The sequence below is a fragment of the Chaetodon trifascialis genome, chromosome 18 (genome assembly GCF_039877785.1).
Source record: "Chaetodon trifascialis isolate fChaTrf1 chromosome 18, fChaTrf1.hap1, whole genome shotgun sequence".
NCBI lineage: Eukaryota > Metazoa > Chordata > Actinopteri > Chaetodontiformes > Chaetodontidae > Chaetodon > Chaetodon trifascialis.
The window spans coordinates 8,604,688-8,622,652 of NC_092073.1; the positions used below are offsets into that span (position 1 = coordinate 8,604,688).

Below are 17,965 nucleotides of genomic sequence, written 5' to 3' on the forward strand. Positions count from 1 at the left end.
TCTAATGACTAATAAAAAGCCAAAATGTTATGAATATGCAAGTCTTTGGCCTCTCGGTTTAATTTGTCAACTGTCAAATATAGCCATGTTTTCAAATTTAAGCAGCTTGCACAAACTTTCAGAATATTCTTCTTCACTGGTGTGTCATTTTACAACTTAGCAGAGTCCTCCAACAACCTTATCCCTGAACAGATTTAGCTCCTGAAACAAAGGTGAAATGCCCCCAGACTCAGTCAAATCACACAGATGTTGCTCATTACTACTCAACCAGGGTTACCTTTGGAAACAAGGTGAAAAGGTCATAAATCAAGAACTGCTGCTTGCTGAAACCTGTTATCTTTGGCAATCATTCTTATCATCAAAATCAATAGCAATAAAAAACATCCCGTACTTACTGCCAGATACTCTTCTTCAAGTCAACAAGCAGTCTAGTGCAATTTGGTTAAAGGAAGGCTTGTTCCGTGTTATTTTATGCTCTGACACACCCAAGTTCAAGTAGGTCTTGCTACAGCTAGAGAAAGTATCTGGAAATCACACCCATCCATGGAAGACACACCCTGCTGTACAGTGGTTTGGGTAAATGGCTTGTACCAGTGAGTGGTTTTTTTTAAGACTCTGCTAACCTCAGACACCCCAGATAATCCTGAACAAAATGAACTGATACAGAAAAGAGAGTGCAGAACATCATAGCCCTCAGCCACCACAAAGCCTGATTTTAGTTCATTCAGTTACTCCTCTGGGGATGATGTTAAACAATGAACTCATCATCAGTAACAGGCTGGTTCATTTATAGGGGCTATTCTACACTGTAAAGACAGTAGATAATCCCATCATTACTCTTTTGAGGTTAAATCAAGGTTTGTTTTTCAGTCAGTAGGCTTTAAAGAATGAAGATGGCAAAGAGCTGCTGTGCAGTGTGAGCATGTGCTGACCAGTCATGGGATGCACTGGCAACCATAGCACTGCTGTACTTTTTTGCTGCTGAATTACAGTACAGTACGGTTTGGTACAGCATTATGTGTGCTGCAGCGCCCTCGCCTGGGTATCCTGTGGCACTGCAGCTGTCGTGGTGTGAATTCAGGCGAGCTAACATGAGGTGCACAGGAGAAGAGACTGTACAGCGGATAAACAGCCACAGGACAATCAGACCTCGGCCTTTATGTGTATGATAAAATTATTTTGTGAAGGGGATAGACGCCGGCCTTCAACGGTAAGCGAAAGATCTCGTCATGATGCGTCATCTTAGCTTTGTCCTCATAGGCTGTCCGTACTAGCATACTAGCTAACGTGAAGGTAATGTGATAGCCTTGTGTCCCAGCGTCTTTCAGCGGGACAGAGGACGTGCCAAACACTGTTCAAAAATCTGTCGGTTTAGCGTTTCCCAATATATTATTGTCAAAATATCTGACAGAAAATAAAAAAAGACCTCTGAAGAACTATTGGGAATTGCCACTGAATTCGGCATGAATGTAATATTATAAACAGCTCTTATTTCAATAAAATATTAACCTACTGAATAAACAGTAGGGAATACTGCCAACTGTAGCGTCAACTAACCTACTTCAGGTTAGCTGCTGCTGTTGCAGTGACTGAAATAGTCTTTATCTGACCTGGTCTGCCTGGTGATTACTTCCTGTATAGTATTTACTCTATTGCCCAGCTGTCGTGATCTTAAGTTATCGCCATTGTTGCTAATTTACCAGTTGTGCACCGAGAATCAGAGCAACGTTACATTAACTCCACATTCTGTTCATGGAGTTCGTACTGTTTAGTAAACGGACGTCATCCAGCGCAGTTAGGCTAGCTTGCTTGCTAATTTCCCTTACAAACAAACACTTCGATCGCCACTTGACTTTAAGAAACGTGACTCTAAAGTATAAAGTAGGTTATTTGGTTGAAATTTGTTGTCATGTTGGCTCCAGTCCCAGGACTTCCGTCATGTTTCTCAAGCGCACCAAAACAGCCGGACGAGTCAGACAAGAGTGAGTGAGCAGCATGAGCAATAACCGATGTCATTTTGTTTTGAAACGCTACTCCTTATTGATCAACTTTCCACCCTGTCTCCATTATGTACACCCAAAATATGTATCAGTCGTGTGTTTTCAGGGTTTTCATCACAGGGCTGACTCCTCTGTGATACAGTGATGCTGAATTAATGTGAACACGTTTGACAGGTGACTCCCAGTCTGAGCACAATAGGTCTGCAACTGGTCATGATTATCATTCACTGTCATTGTTTTCTTGATTAACCGATTGGTTGTTTGGTCTATAAAATACAGAAAATTGTGAAAAACATCGGCCATTGTTGTTTTGTTTACAACCCAAAGATATGCAGTTTATTGACATAGAGGAGTGGAGGAGCGACCAGAAAATATTCACATTTAAGAAGCAAAATAGGTAATTAATTTAGTAGCTGACAACTCATCGATTAATCGTTGCAACTCTAGGACAGAAATGGATTTCAGGAGCTGCTCTTCCGTGAAAGTCAACACGCAGCTTCCTCTTCCTTTACCTACTGTCAGAGCATCAGGGCTCATTCCTTTTTGCAGCATTCAGACTTGGAACAGATGGATAAAAGCTGATCATTTGATAAAATGATCTGAAACACTGTTTCTCTAAGATCTTTACAGGCTTTTGTCCATCATGAATTTTACACATAATGCACAAATCCATAAATTATGAATGACATATGGCTCATGTCAATAATTCATCAGCCCTCACAGTCTGGCACCCTTTTTTCAAGATAGTGTTCGTTCACTGATTCTGCTCCCTTTAAAGTCAGTTTTACATGAATTGTTCTTATTTCTTCTTGTTCAGGGTGTTCATAGCCTTCATCAGCTGCTCAGGGTGAGCGTCATTGCTTCTCTTCATCATCACACAGCACCTCTGAAGCAAGGCAAGGTCAGTGCTGGTGTGAAGAACCTTGCTGACGACTGCGGTGGCAGCGCAGGAGCACGCAGCTCAGGAAGATGGCATCACCCTTTGTGCCTGTCCCCGTGCCCATGGACAGAGCCTTGTCAGGAGGTAGCGGCAAGCTCAGACGGCCGCAGCGAGCTTCATCACTTGGCAGCGTCTCCAGCAGCTCGTCCTGTTCCTCTATCAGCAGGGCAACCGGGGACGACCACAGGAGAGGATGTGGAGACTTAGGTTCCCTGCGCCAGTCCCGCTGCAAAGACAGAGGCGGCCGGAGCAGGACACCGCCACCACCCCAGAGTCCTGTGACACGGGCCAAGGTGAACGGGACTCTGGAGCCCTCCATAGAGTACTCCAGCTGCCCCCGCTCCATATCGGACCCTATTGGGAGCCAGCAAGGCGAGGAGAGGCCTATTACCCCAACTGTGCTGGGGTATGAGGTCATGGAGGAGAGGGCCAAGTTCACGGTATGAATCCAGGAAACCAGCTTATACATATGACATCTCATGTGGAAATTGTGCATTACATTTAACACAACTCTCAAGTCCTCTGACAGGAATAGCTGATAAATTGTAACTCAACATGTCGAGGGGGGCTCCTCCATATCGCCCTAGAAAAGAAGACAATGTGACTTTGCTCTTCAGTTCAATCTTATTTACAGCCGTGATTCCAAAAAGCTGGGAGGCTGTGTAAAATGAACACTCTGAACCTTTCTGAGTCCAGAGAGAAGGAGGTGTTTTTTAACTCTCAGTAAACATTTGGGAACTGATGACACCACTTGGTGAAGTTTTCAAAAGGAGATTCTTTCTCGTTCTGACATGATATATGACTTCAGTTGCACCACAGTCAAGGGTCTCCATTGTTGTATTTCACACTTCATAATGTGCCACACATTTCCAATAGACAGGTCTGCACTGCAGGGAGGCCAGCGTTCTACCTGCGCTCTTTCATTAACAGGTCATGCTCTTTTAACATGTGGAGTGTGGTTTGGCATTGTCTTACTGAAATACGCATGGACAAAAACAAGACATCCAGATGGCAGCATGTGTTGCTCCATTAAAGGTGACGTCACACAAGTTACCTATGCCATGGGCACAAATACACCTCCAGCTTTTGATCTTAAAGCTGGTAACAATCTGGATAGTTTCTTATTCCTCTTTAGCCCAGAGGGGGCAATGTCCATATTTTCCAAAACTGATTTGAAATGTGGACTCATCAGACCACACTCTGCTCCTCATGGGCAGAGATTTCTCCGGATTCTCTCAGTCATTGCATGATGTTATTTTTGGAGCATTCCACATCTTTCCCAGTCTTTAGTTGCTCCATTCCCAACTAGTTTGAAACATGTTGCTGCATCAAATTCAGAATAAGCAGATATTTACAAAAATCAATGAAGTTAATGAGATAAATATTAAATATGTTGTGTTTGTCCTGTTTTCTGTTGAATATAGCTTGGAACAGACTTTCTAATGATTGTGTTCTGATCTATGTTTTACACGGCGTCCCAACTTCCTTGGAATTGGGTTGTAGTTTAGTATGTTGTTTTATCTGATGCTCTGTTGTAAACATCATGTTTGACACAATTGCACTCAGCAAAAAGCACCAGCTCTATAATTGTTTCATTGTGCACAAGGGGCTGAAGGTTGTGTGTGTGCTGTCTTATCTCTGCTGCAGGTATTTAAGGTCCTGGTCAGGAAGACTCCAGATGAGAGCTGGGTTGTTTTTAGAAGGTACACAGACTTCTCCAGACTCAATGACAAGGTGTGTGCTTGTGCTCTCTTTACATATTGTTTCTGAATACACGTTTGTATGTCAATTGTGGACAGCATCAAATCTCAGGCCTATCTGAAGCTTCCAGTTTGCAGCCACTGTTTGTGGCCCTGAACTTGTCGCTTTCATCATGCTTTGGTTTTTGAGTGCACTGTGAAAGTGATTAAGGCCACACAAAGAAGCCCTCTGTTCCCAAATAACCAACAGGTTCCGAGCCAACAAGGGGAACAGGTCTCTCATGGTTTTGGGAAGGATGAGACTGGTCACAGATTACAGACGGGAAAATTAAATCCATGTGATGATTCTGCATGAGGAACCTACAACAAAAAGGATGATGCTTAGAAAGATGCAAAAAAGGCCTGCAAAATATTGATATAGCCTATTACAAGAATTCATAATTCACTAGTGCAGACATAAAAACCCAAGCAAGAAGAAACACAGGTGATGGGAACAACCTACATTCAACATGAGAGAGGATCGGAGGGGATGTGGACATGCTTGCCTCCATTCCTGTGGCTTCCCCTCAGAGGCAGCTGTAATCTTCTCTCTGTGCTGTATGATCTATTTCCCTGCATGTAAACTAATTCCACAGGCATTTAACAGGCGTTTAACTAGTACATAATATATGTGTAATAATTCTTACCGTTATTTAAGAGGGCTTGCCTGCTGCGTATGAACATTACAGACAAGGCAAACATGCACAGTGAGATAAACAGCAGCATCGACACCTTTTGTTGTCGACTCATGATGACGTTATCAGTATGTTGTCTCCACACTGGGTGGTTGGTGCCAAATGTTATTTGTGTGGTAGTTTGGAACTCAGTCAAAAACAAGCAGATTTGCAGACACACACGCACACAACTGACATCAATAAAGTTTCTCTCAAAGCTCACTGCATGCTGTCAAGAGCAACTTTGTCTTGCACACATCTGTTTGGAGGATTTAGTTTATCACCGTGCACCTCGTGAATGTTGCCGTCAGGAGTAAAGGGATGGAAGTAGGCAACATTAACTTTGAAGGCTCAGGCAGAGGCAGGCAGCACAGGACAATCAACAGTAACTGTCATGCTAATAACGACAGGATTCCAGGTATTTTAAACCTCACGCAATCGAGGTGTATTGTCAGTCATTCCATCTACACACTGAGCCGCTCTGCTGGAGACCAGGCTGAAATTTCGGACGTTGACAGGCTGCTCATTTAAGCACAGTGCCTCCTGTCAGTTAAATGTGAGAATTAGGCTGGAGTGAACCTTTGAAACACCAATATTGGCAGCAAACATGAATCGCTCCAGCGTGACACCGGCACAGTGCGGCTTTCCATAAACACCGGTGCACATGTGCAGACCTAACAAAGAAATTCAGCTTAATGATTGAAGGAGTCTGTCTTATCTTTGTGGCTGTCGTGCTCATGCATGTCAATAACGTCATGTTGTCTTTAACACTGAACTGTATTCTTTTACTGTAACTGCTTTGCTGTATGTAGGAGTGATCATGTGCTAGCTTTTGCTTATTCTGTTTGTGTGTGTGTTTAGCTGAAGGAAATGTTCCCAGGCTTCCGCCTCTCACTTCCTCCTAAGCGGTGGTTCAAAGACAACTATGACAGCGACTTCCTGGAAGACAGACAGTTGGGGCTACAGGCCTTTTTGCAAAACCTTGTTGCACATAAAGACATTGCCAACTGGTATGTTACATGATTAGCAGTGTTCTTTTTATCTTTTTATATATTGTATATCTTTTTTTATAGCCTTTTTGTGTGGCATGTGCTTTGCAAAGCCGCCACCTGGCAACTGATAAATCCTGCTTTTCAAGACGAAGCATCCAAACTTAGATGTCAGTGCTTTGGTCTGTGCAAAAGCGACAAGTATGCACACACACACACACATTTATGTTGCACCTTTTGTTCTCCTTCACAGCCTGGCAGTGAGAGAGTTTCTGTGTCTGGATGACCCACCTGGGCCTTTTGATAGCCTGGAGGAGAGCAGAGTAAGTGTTCATATACACGCAGAAGTTTGCGTGCTCATGTACTGTGTGTGTGTTTGTGGTGCTCATATAGGGACTGTATTTAATCCTTTAAAATCAACCAGTCCAACATTTTAAAGGGAAATAAAGCACCTTGATAGTATTTGTTGAGAGGTCAGGGACTGGCACTCATCACACATCACACTGGACAATAAACAAATTTGACCTGTCCCCCGTGACTGTATTTGAGCTGTAAAATGTTCAGGCCGACGCCTTGAACCTTGAACCTGTCTGTTTAAAACGGGTTAATTATAGATCTAACACACCGCTGACTTCTCTGTTGCTTGTCACATTTTGCCCTCCAAGGTTTGTTTCCACTGTCACTCAGTATTTTCTGTTCTCCTTTTTCCATTGCTGCCTCCCTCCAGGCGTTCTGTGAGACTCTGGAGGAGAGCAACTATCGTCTCCAGAAGGAGCTGCTAGAGAAGCAGAAGGAGATCGCCTCCCTGAAGAGGAGACTGGAGGAGAAGGAGCAGGCCATCCTGCTGCTGGAGAAGCATATCAAGTCAGTAGACATGCACGAACTCACACCAACCCTGTTCTACACTCGTAACATACAAACTACATGCATGCAAGTCACGTCCTTCAGTTTCAAATCAAATCAAATTTATTTATAAAGCACATTTAAAACAACGGCTGTTGACCAGAGTGCTGGACAATTTTCAATGTAAAAGCAGCATAATATAAAAGCAACATACAACAAGAAACAGACAGAAATTAAACTCTCAAAGAAAGAAGAAGAAGAAGAAAAATGTGTTTCAAGACGTGATTTAAAAAGCAGGCAGTGAGGGGGATAGTCTAATATGCAGAGGCAGCTCATTCCAGAGTTTGGGGGCTACAACAGAAAAGGCCCGATCTCCTCTAAGTTTTAACCTTGCTCTGGGTACAACTAAAAGCCACTGGCAGACTTTAGAGCCAGTACTGGCTCATATGTCAATAAAGGCTCAGCCAAATAACTTGAAGCTAGCCCATGTAAAGATTTCAAAGCAAAGGTTAAAATTTTAAAATTGATTCTAAACCGTACAGGGAGTCAGTGAAGGGAAGCCAGCACAGGGGAAATGTGCTCTTGTTTGTGTCTTCCTGTTAAAGGACGAGCTGCTGCATTTTGGACTAACAGTGCGTGAGAGAGAACTCGGGCTAACACCAACATGAAGAGCATTACAGTAGTCAAGACGGACGAAATAAAAGCATGGATGACTCTTTCAAAATCGTTAAAAGACAGGCAGGACCACCCCAAGATTTTTTACAGGGGATTTTATGTACGGACTCAGTGAGCTCAGCGTATTACTCAGTCCAAATAACAGAACTTCTGTTTTATTTTCGTTAAATTTTTAAAAATTCAAGGCCATCCATGCTTTAATGTCCTTCAGACAGTCCAACAGTGGCTGTAAAGAGACATTTTGTTTCAGGGGCAGATAAATTTGTGTGTCGTCAGCATAAAAATGGAAAGCTAAGTCATGCTTTCTTAAAATGGACCCCAGAGGGAGCATATAAAGGAAAAAGAGGATAGGTCCGAGAATGGACCCCTGAGGCACTCCACAACGTAAAGGCGCTGAGGATGACACACAATCACCAAGACTGACAGAAAAACTTCTGTGTAAAGATGAGAGGAGAGGACTGAGGTGTCCAGGTTAGGTTTTTTGATCAGTGGCTCAACAACTGCATGTTTAAAATTAGTTGGAACAACCCCTGAAGCCAAACTGCTGATTATAATTGATTGGATACAAGGTCCAATAGTCTCACAGATCTCCTTGAAAAAGTGAGAGGGAACAACATCAGTTGGACAGATAGAGGGTTTCATGTGACCAATAACCTCCATTAACTGGAAAAGAGACACAGGCTCAAACTGTTTAAAGACAGCAGAGGAAGTGACAGTAATGGAGGGGTCATAGGAAGGGGGTAAGATGTCTGCTCTGATGGTCATGACCTTATCATTAAAAAAGTGGAGGAATTTTTCACAGATTTCCAGGGACACAACAAGGGAAGCAGATAGGGGGGTATTGAGAATATTATTAATTGTGTTAAAAAGAACACAAGGTTTGTGGCAGCTACTTGAAATTATATTATTATTGCCTTTTCTATTTTGACAGTTTTCTGATAGCTGGACCAGCTGTCCTTCAAAATGTCAAAAGACACCTGTAACCTGTCTTTTTTCCACCTGCGTTCAGCCTTCCTGCACTCTCGTCTAACAGTGCGAGTAGCGTTATTCAACCAAGGCTCAGTTTGTAGTAACTGAGGTCCATGCATAAGTTATCAATGCTGAAATAGCATTAAATCTGGTAACTAGGTCAATAAGAACCACCTGGTTGTGTGTGTGTCTGTCTGTGTGTTGCAGTGGCGAGTGTGTGAGCCCAGAGTCACTGTGCGCTCTGTCAGCTCAGGGCAGTGAGAGCAGCGCAGATGCAGATGTGGAGTCATCTGCTGCAGAGGCTGATCAGGACATGCCTGATGACGCTGGGTAAAAAACACCCCCCACCCCCCACACCACACACACACACACACACACACACACACACACACACACACACACACACACACACACAGTAGTGAATAAGCTGTAGGAGACAACTCACACAGCCACATGATCCATCTTAAGTTAACTTAAGTCTTTAACCTCACCACACCCTGGCTGTATTTGACACAGAGTCAATGATATTTTCCCATCTGGTGCTTTCGCTGCAGAACAGAACCTAAAGCTGATTTCCTAATGCTTTTAGGAAGGAGTTCAAGGAGTGAGGGCAAGGTCAAAGCTGCGGTCAGTGATTCCAATCCAATTAACTTTTTGGCAAATTGAGCGAATACCTTCTCAGGGTCCGCTGTGTGTCTGTTCTGTGGTGTTCGTACTGTACACAGCCCTGGCTCTGTAAAACAAAGTGGCTCAAATCAAGCCATACAACACTACCCTCAGCAGCAGGGGAACCAGTTGCAATCTCTACCTCTTCCTCCCCCACAAGGAACAGAACTTCATCATGATAGCAATGAAACTTTAAAAGCATGTCTCAAATACAGGCCTGGATCTGTCTTCAGTTGAGGTTAAGACTATCTACCACAGCAAATGTGATTGATAGGGAGTAGTGTGGCTTTTTTCCTGCCTCAGCCTTTACTACCTAATCCAATTACACAGGAGGAAGTATTGATCTCAAACACTTTCTTTGATTCATCAGTCCTTACCAATTATCAGCCCCTTCTTGTCTGAAGATACTCCCAATGACTGCAGACAGCACTCACAGCAGAGCATCTCTATCTCCACCTCATGCCCAGCAACTGATCCTGTGTGCTGGATGTTGGATTTCAGGCCCAGAAGAGTGTCTGATTTGTTGTTTTAAAAATGATTTTTTTTTTTAAATTTTTTTGCATGTAATTCTGTAAATTGAGTGGAAAGTGGAAAAAATTACTGTTTTTTTTTTCATCAAGTCACACCTGTTAGTTTGCTTTATAAAATGTTTTTCCTTCTTGTTTTTGCCCTTATATTTCACAGCAATGCTGCCCCAATCTGAAAGCAGAGTCCCATAACATGTGAGGTACTACATACCAGCTCAGCAGGCTAACTCTGTGGCATACTGTCCTTTCTTCTTCTTCTCAGTAACAAGCATCCCGCTGTTATTTTCTGGCCTATTATGGAAACGTCCTGTTCTGTGGTATCAGGGTGTTTAAGAATACAATCAAGTCTTTCTTAATACAATACCTACATTTTATGTGTGCAGTTAATTGCTGCTGTAATTGTCCCTCCTGTCCATACCAGCTGTACATATGACATGTGAGTATGTATTAAGAATATCTTGAAAAAATCCAAACCTGTCTTAATTGGTTGCAGGCAGGATGTTGGGGTCATTTCACTTTCAGTGCACCTAATGAAGGAAAATAACTTAAACTCTTATACAAAGTGCCTTCCCATCCCCTTAAATTACACCAGCCTAATGGCTACACATAATAAAGGAAGGGTGTATAAACCCCAGAGGCTTGAGAGCTCTTGTTCTTTATAAAAACAGGTTTTCAGGCCAGAAAGGTTTAATAGATAGGAGTCACAACACCTGGCCTAATTCCAGACATGCATGTAAAGTGAAGTACTGAGTTTTACAACCCTGATGCCAAAAAAAAAAGTTTGGATGCTGTGTAAAACATAAATAAAACCAAATGTGATTGTTTGCTTATACTTTGACGTAAACGCAACGTGCAAGTCAACTTCACTGACTTGTGTAAGCGCATGTTTATCCTGGATTTGATGCAGCAACATGTTTCAGACAAGTTGGGTCAGGAGCAACTAAAGACTGGGAAAGTGGTGGAACGCTCCAGAAACACCTGTTTGGAACATTCCACAGGTAGAAGGGTTCATTGGTTCACAGCGTCCAAACTTTTTTGGAATCATCGTTGTATTTCCTCTCGTTGTACCGATTCACCTGGAAATGATTTGTCCCCAACAGTGGTGTGTGTCCATTGTGCTGCAGTGTTCTGTGCTCTGTCAACCTTCTGGCTGTGCCACACTGCTCCCCTGCATCATATGTGACTAACACATGCTGTTAGTGTCTCTCTTCCACGTGGTGATGTGTGCTCACTACGTGGGCACTGTAGGTTGTTGGATTTCAGGTCTTCCTCCTTCCTCTGCCCATCTGGCACCTTGATACACAGGGAAAGCTTGTCTTCCATCTTAGAATTTTAAAGACCCGGATTTGGATCTCAGCATATTGCGTGTGCATGTTAGATTTTGGAGACCAGTAGTAATCCGTTATGTGTCATGCAGTGTGAGATGGGTGAGAGTCGGAGGTAAAGCCTGACTTCCAGCTGTGTTTTCAGTGGACCTGCAACTGTACCTTGTTGGTGTTGTGGCATTAATGACATGTATCTGTCTCCTCTCACAAGGATGGCTCCCACGCTGGGCAATATTAGCCTCTCTCCTCTGCATATGTCTTCTTGGATCCTCTCAGTCTGTCTGGCTTTATGTTGTCTGAGGTGTACAGTTCTCACACTGCATTTCATTCACGTTAAACGAGCGAAAGGCTAAAATTATTTCCTCTGCTGTGACCTCCCTCTCTCTAGTGGCACATGCGAGGTCCAGCCGATGCGGTCCTCTGCTTGTTGGTGTGGGCCATTGCTCAGCGCCTCTCCTCCGGTCATCCAGGTCACTCAGCTTTACCACCAGAAGCTCGAACACTAACAACGGTCCTGATCCTCCTCTTCACATTTCTCCTTCATCTACTCCTCCCTTACCAGACTGCTCCACCTTCCTTATGTCTGACTGGTATTTCATACCCTTCTTCTGCTTTTTCTGCCCCCTCTTCAACCTTACCTCTCCCTCTTTCCCTTTTTCCCTTCCAGGCTTGGAGTTGGATTTGATGCAGCCTTTAACTTAAGAGCTGCGTACTAGGTTAGAAGGGAAGCGGTTTAACTGCAGCAGCCTGTTTCACTTATATTTCCTTGTATATCATGGCTCCAGAGATATTTTCTCTGGCACCTACAGAAGAATTCATTCTGAAGACCTTGTGCAACTCCCTAGAGCAACTATATCCGGATTTCCTCACCTTTTCACCTCCTTTCTGTGGCCGCCAGGTTGGATCAATTTGGGAAAAAAAGGAGGAGATAAGACTCTGGCGACTGGGTGGTTTGATGATTTTCACAATTGTGACAATCTACAGAAAACCTGAACTATCTTCCCACCAGTCTCTGCAGACGTGCGTTGCCTTATGGCTCCTAACTTGTGTCAAGATGCCCATTTTCGAACCAGAGAACACCCAACACAGAAATAGGGAAGTCTGTATCAATGACATGTCTCAGGAAAACTACCAGGTGGGTATCACAGAGGATTGATAGCTTTCTGTTTGGAGTTACTTCCACGTCATTGCTTTGTACTGCCATTGACTCTCATTGAGGCTGTAGACAGAATGTCTGCAGCCTCAATGCAAGTCAATGAGAACACAGTGTTCTCAAGTCATGTCTGTCTTCTCCTTTATTGAGAGTCAATGAAGCTGAAAACAAGCATGACTGGAGAACATGTTTTCATTTTAAGTCAAACTCTGTTTACGTCAAAAAGACATTCCCTCATGTTTTGTGTGCCATTCATGATTTGTGGTATACCAAATTCTGTGAGCGACAGCAAAATTCATAACATGTAGAACCCAGGAGAGCCAGGGATATGCATCCTATTGTTGCTCTTCATTTCCCAGTCACAGTTCCTCTTATACACACATCGCTTCTAGACGCCAATTCTGACACTTTCAGTTAAGTCCATAAATCTTTACAACCCTCGACCTCTTCTGGCACCTTCCCTCTTAAGGCCAGCGTGTGTATCAGTCAAGCTTCACTGAGATCTCACTGCATGAGTACAATTAAACAATCTGTTCACTCATTTTACAAAGAGACACCCCCGTTGATGTCTAGCCACGAAGACTGTTTTGCATTTATTCTCTGTAGATTTTATGACATACCCTTCAATGTTTCTGCCTGTGTCTTGATACAATTAAGGTGAGTTGAGTTTTGTTTGTGGTGCTCAAAGCATTTAAACATTACATACTCAACTTTCCGTCAACAATGTTATGGTCATGGATAATCCACAGACCTCACTTTTGACATTGTATTGGGGGGAAACTGACATTTCAGAGCCAGATGTCTCAAAATCTCAAAACTAGTGGCAGTGCTGGATACCTGTAAGACGAGGTGAGAATGTTTTTTTTTTGGTAATTTGGGTGAACTAACTCTCAAAGGAACTTGAAAACAGTTCATCATTTATTTATTGAAAGATTAACCTCAGCTCTAGTCAAGGAATGCAGAAAGACCCCCCAGTGTGTGTGTATATATAGAGATATATATCAGAGTGGTGTTGGTTACCTGAAGACAAACAGTAAGATATGAGCTGAGAGAAAACTGAAGGAAAATGAGAAGCAGGGTCTGTTTCAGTAAGAGAACACAAATAAATCAAGATCGCCTTGTTATGTCAGGAAGAATTTGGTGATGTAAGTGACTGAAAAACACCCATCAGCCAAGTGGGCTCTGTATTAGCATCCACTGCTGCCAAAGCCTACACATCATCCATGAAAGCCATATTTTTAGACCCAAATAACACTTGAGGGAAGGGATTTCATATGTGGTGGCATGTGCTGACCAGCTGATTTCACTCTTTGATAATGAGTTAATGAGGTGCATAATAACCACAACTAATGCTGAATCATCTCAGACGAGGCCTGAATGAAGGTCATGCGATGCACTTTATGGATGAATGGCAGCCCATAATATTTGCTATGATATGGTTTTTACTCTGTTTTTGTTGGAGACAGACACGTGCCTTTTCAATCACTGAATCTGTCTTGATTCCCGGGCGGATCTAACATGTTCATCTGTGAGTTATGTATATGAAGTTTTGTTCTGTAAATTCCCTTCATGCGTAATTCTAAGTGCCTTGAACATATTTCACTTCACTTCTTCGTTCGATGTCTTTAAATAGCTTTATAGATTTGTGCAGGACATGAAACAATTCATAATGTTCCTCTGATGGAAATAATCTTTTAAATGACACTCATATGTATATGTTGTTGCTTGGAATAGACTGAACCGAGATGTTTTTTTGTAATATTACATGAATTAATATCAAGTCTTAGTTGACATGGACACCCATAGTTGCACTGTACAGCATTTGTATCAATAACATTTGGTATCACTACTAATGTCCTGAATTTAAAGGGATAATTCACATAGAAATCTGGTCTGAAATGGATATTGTAGATACTGTAACACAAACTATAGCAGAGATTTTATCAGAAAGAAATATTTAAGTCACACACAACCTAATGTGGAATGATATATTGAATACACATGTATGTTTCCTCACATTTGAAGCCGCTGCGTTCACGAAATCTGATGGTATTGTGCACTAGTTCATGCTTGGGTGAAATAAACTTTCAGGTTTAAGTCTGCTAAGAGGATGTGGGTTTACAATGTCGGTTTTAAAAGTGTTGCTTTCAAAATGTAATAAATTCTTACAACAGGAAATTCGTCTTTATAGCCATCATTTGTTTTCAGCTATAACCCCCAAAATACCTCAACAGTGGAGTAGTTTCACAAGAGAGGGGACCACCTGCATGCTGTCTGAGCAGTAAAGTCTTGAAGCACCACCACAGCACAGCTTAATTATGTGGGAATTCAACTTTGTAACACATTTAGCTTTACACATGATTTTCCATGTAGCTATTTTGAGTTTTTATAACCATTTTCTGCTTTGATCAGTGCCTCAAAGCAGAATCGATCTTTATCTTATTATTCTGGTCACAGATTTGAATATTTTGACCTTGTGTTTCCATATATTTTGGTGCAAAGTTCAGTCATGGTCGAAGAAATAAGAATAAGCTTATAGTGCAGATTCACAGCAGCACTATACTGTCATGTATTATCTGGCTTTTGTTCAGTCGGATAACTGGAACCCTGAGATGATTGTGGAGCTCTGTCTGCCTTCATAGGCCTTTCTTGTCATTTTAGCGTGTTGAGGAGACGGGGAACACTGAGACACGTTTGTCCTGTGACTGCGACAGCTGTTTCATATTTTTATGAAGAGAGGTATGTGTGCATCCTCCTGTGTTTACAACAGTCCTGTTTTAAGTCACATATAGAAACATCGTCGTCATTTGACACACATGGCATGTCTTATGAGTTTCGCAAAGAATCCAGAGGACACGTCAGACAGTCTGCAGGTGTCAAGGGGACAAGAGAAACAAGCACTGTTACCTTTACATTACTCACGTTAGTGTATTATTGCTTCAAATTTTCAGCTTTTTTTCCCCCCCTGATGAAAAATTACAAGTGGAAAACCTAAGAGGAGAGTTTGCACTTGTTTTCATGTGGCACAACCATATACTAAAAAGTGACGGGCTTTATCATTTTCTTTTTAGATGTGCGGGGGACAGTGAGACATTTTGCTCTAATATTACAGCTGTAGTCATCCTTTACCTTTCTTTCATGTTTAACGTGGCGGTCCTGCATTTGATTGTCTTTCTGGCCCCGTTCACAGACAATTTATCATGAAAAAGAAACAATTTGCTGGCTATCTGTACCCTCACTGTCAAAGTCATATGGGATTGATACAGATCTGGCAGTTCCACCCAAATGCCTCACAAGTTGAGTGCATCAAATCAATTTTCACACCCCTCGATAGTTTAAGGAGTAAATACTTAACATAATTCATACTGGGTGAAACAAAATGCTTCTGGTCTGATAGGGTTGGAAATTTAGTGAGGTGTTCCTTTAATTTTATTATTTTTTCTCTTTTTTTAATGATACTACATGTAATTTGAAAGCTCAAAATGTTTTATTACCAGCATAGAGAGGACAGGACGCCCTGATGGAGGCCAGGACAGCACAGAGAAAACGCTCAACAAATGCACATGAAACAACAAGTACTACTGCTGATTTGAAATCATATTTAAGGACATTCATCATTCAACACATTATAATAATCTTCATTATATTTGCACATGTATCAACACAAAAGCCAAGGCAGGTCAGTATGTGTAGAAATTTGTACGAGAAAGGTCAGTCAAACCACTCCTTACTCAGGTACCTTTTGGTTAAGATTTGTCTATTCTAGTGAAGTTTTATCAACCTCTGTTTGTGTAATGTGAAATTATATATATTGTGTGTATAAATCAGGTCTTTTTTGTGTCTAATCGGAACCAGATATTTGGATGCGAATTTTTATTGGCTGCCTCAATTCCACAACAACAATTGATTAAAAGGAAAACTAGTCTTTTGTCCCTTCAATGACGAACAGCTGGGTGCAGGTTATATGGAAACAATTAAGGGTAGGGGAGTTGGACCGTTAAGCAGCTGGACAAGTCTTTTCAAACCTCAGCCTGTTCCGACAAGGACTGTATTTACCAGAGACAGCTTAATCCCCTTTAAGGTGGAGTCCTGGATTTGGGTTTCAGTGTGGAAGTGTCACAAGAATTGACATTTTGGAGGTCTGGTGGGGATTACACCACATGGCTAACAGTATGCCATTGTTAAACACTGCGCCTATGGGCTGCCTTAGTAGCCTCAGGTTAAATGTGAGATGGTTAAAGAGGCCATATTATGTGTATTTCAAGCTCCCACAGGCCTCAGCAGGCACTGCAACTCACAGCTCTGCAATGTCTGCAGCCAGGGAATCACTGTAAGGCAGGGCTGGACTGGGACCAAAAAATGGCCCCGGCGTTTTTGGCCATGGCGGCCCACCATGCTTTGCATTATTTAGGCACATGACATACCGAAGGATATATGTGCACATTGTGTTGTTTCAAAAATTAAAATAAAGCATAGCAGCCTACATGGAAGAGAGTAACCATGCTAAAAAAAAAAAAAAAAGATATGTTCTTTCACTACTCACAGAAACTTTCATCTTGGGAGAGATGCCACAATTCCCATCTTGAAGTGAAAGCGGTTGTCAAAGAAACACTGTTAGAGATGTTTTTAGACAAGTGTTTACAAATAAGACAGTTAGGCCTAGAGTGAGACCATACATCCATGTAAAATAAAGAGCTCCTCTCCTCAAAGTGGCACCTTTAAGTATGAAGAAGAGAGAATGAAATAGAGAGACAGACAGACAGACAGACAGACAGACAGACAGACAGACAGACAGACAGACAGACAGACAGACAGACAGACAGACAGACAGACAGACAGACAGACAGACAGACAGAAAGAAAATTGTCTCTCAAATTCAAATAGCTTTATTGGCACGAACAATGACATGTTGTTGCCAAAGCAGAAGTAGGTATACATATTAAACATTTAAGAAAAGATTCACATATTAAGCATTAAAGAGAAAAAGATTCACATACTACACATGAAGCAAAAAGATTCTTATACTAAACATTAAAGGAAAAGATTCACATATACATTACATATTTTCTATACATATTAAATGGTGTCATATATGCATGTTCTACTGATGCAATCCATTGTTATACAGTACAGTTGTTCATATTTTGGGATTTTATGGCGGTTGAGTCCCTCAGGCTGTGGCAGGCTGAGCTGCTGTCCCTTCACCCAGGAGGGCGGGCAGTTTTCCTCTCTCTCTCTCTATAACTTATTTAAAGTTGTCTCTTCTCCGCATCAACACCAATCGAAACGTGCACTATAAAATGCAGGTGGCTTATAGTTGGTGCAGGTTGCAGACAAACGCTCAAATGCATGCCTATCGAGAGTGACATGCACACACACACAAACAGCCCTCTGCCCTGCCTACATGAAAAGTCCCTCTTCATTCTGCTAACATTTCGGCTACTTCTTACTGGGCTGACAGTAGC

The 17,965-nt window shown here is 42.1% G+C and overlaps 1 protein-coding gene across 6 annotated transcripts; it reads left to right on the plus strand.

Moving 5' to 3' along the window:
* The first annotated feature begins 1,044 nt into the window (after positions 1 to 1,044).
* Positions 1,045 to 14,675, plus strand: snx16 (sorting nexin 16). 6 transcript variants are annotated; one of them, XM_070985530.1, is made up of 10 exons: positions 1,050 to 1,210; positions 2,818 to 3,380; positions 4,588 to 4,674; positions 6,215 to 6,363; positions 6,596 to 6,665; positions 7,070 to 7,206; positions 9,037 to 9,159; positions 10,180 to 10,222; positions 10,444 to 10,458; positions 11,736 to 14,675. In XM_070985530.1, the coding sequence occupies exons 2-8, from the start codon at positions 2,970 to 2,972 to the stop codon at positions 10,196 to 10,198; spliced, it is 996 nt and encodes a 331-aa protein (XP_070841631.1). In that variant the 5' UTR covers positions 1,050 to 1,210; positions 2,818 to 2,969; the 3' UTR covers positions 10,199 to 10,222; positions 10,444 to 10,458; positions 11,736 to 14,675. The 6 variants fall into 6 exon arrangements, with proteins under 6 accessions (XP_070841627.1, XP_070841631.1, XP_070841629.1 ...); XM_070985528.1 differs by lacking the exon at positions 10,444 to 10,458; XM_070985531.1 differs by lacking the exon at positions 10,444 to 10,458 and having other exon boundaries at positions 10,180 to 10,217; positions 11,736 to 11,844.
* Positions 14,676 to 17,965: the final 3,290 nt, after the last annotated feature.